This window comes from Amphimedon queenslandica, unplaced genomic scaffold (assembly GCF_000090795.2).
Source record: "Amphimedon queenslandica unplaced genomic scaffold, v1.1 AMPQUscaffold_13222, whole genome shotgun sequence".
Taxonomy (NCBI): domain Eukaryota; kingdom Metazoa; phylum Porifera; class Demospongiae; order Haplosclerida; family Niphatidae; genus Amphimedon; species Amphimedon queenslandica.
Window position 1 is genome coordinate 120,025 of NW_003546542.1, and position 1,005 is coordinate 121,029.

Here is a 1,005-nt window from a genome sequence, read left to right on the forward strand (position 1 = left end):
CATTTAAAGTAGTGGGAAGAATAAATGAAGTTTAATGGCACATAATGGACTGACAAGAGCATTAACTAACTTACAGACTACAATATTTGCAAAACGATTCAACAGTTTATTGCTTGGACTAAGACCAACTGTTACTATATGTTCACTTTCACCTCTGTCTAACATCTATTAACAAAAATAACATAAGAGGCAAAAAGAGTGAATGAGAATACATGAAATATAATACTTATTACCATAAATTGATTTCTAAATCCCTCATTCCCTTTAGCATGTCCATTAGCTACAAATTCTCCAAATTGTTCCACAGGTATTAAGTTTTTACCACTTTTAGCTGTTAAGGTGCCATTAATTGGCATCCTGGCCCCTTCCACTGCAACTGTGAGTACAAATTGTTGACTAACTGTTCCAGCATCATTATTAGCAACAAAACGATATGTTCCTTTATGTTTCTCCTCAACACTCACTAGCAGTAGACTACCATCTCCTCTAAGCTCATGAGCATAATCATCAGTCACTGGCTCTCCATTATGATACCAATTAAAAGATGGGGTAGGAGTTCCCTTGAATTTAACTTTCAAAAGAACCTCACATCCTTCCTCACTTGTCACATCATTTGGGAATTCTTCTATCATTGGCAGTATAGGCTCCATTACAATACTGTAGGTTGCCTCTTGAATTCTTTCTACTGTAATAAGAAAAACAAAACAATAAGCTCTTCATGCTGTGTAATAAATACATCAATTCTTGAGATACATTCATTAGTTAATTACAAAATTTCATTGGCACATACATCCAATCTCTTCATATCCTCCATTATTATTAATTGCTGTACTGTAAGGTGTTGAGTTTTGTTCAGCAGTTGGTTTGTTTTTTGAATTGACTATATTAAATCTTTTCTTCCTGTTATGTACTAAATATTCATTGCATACAATTTAACACTTACTTTAACACAACTACAATAATAATTACAATTATTATGACTATCAGTAGTAATGATACAATAGC

General features: G+C 32.9%; 1 protein-coding gene across 1 annotated transcript in view; it reads right to left on the bottom strand.

Annotated features, from left to right (window-relative positions):
• Nucleotides 1-677, bottom strand: part of LOC100632929 (receptor-type tyrosine-protein phosphatase alpha-like) — a 3,044-nt gene extending 2,367 nt beyond the window's left edge. Inside the window, exons 1-2 of the mRNA XM_011407483.2 lie at nt 234-677; nt 75-165 (exon numbers count right to left, since the gene is read on the bottom strand). Of these exons, the coding sequence (XP_011405785.2) occupies nt 75-165; nt 234-650 (508 nt within the window). The 5' untranslated portion in view covers nt 651-677. The remainder of the gene's footprint in view (nt 1-74; nt 166-233) is intronic.
• Between the last annotated feature and the right edge of the window lie 328 nt (nt 678-1,005).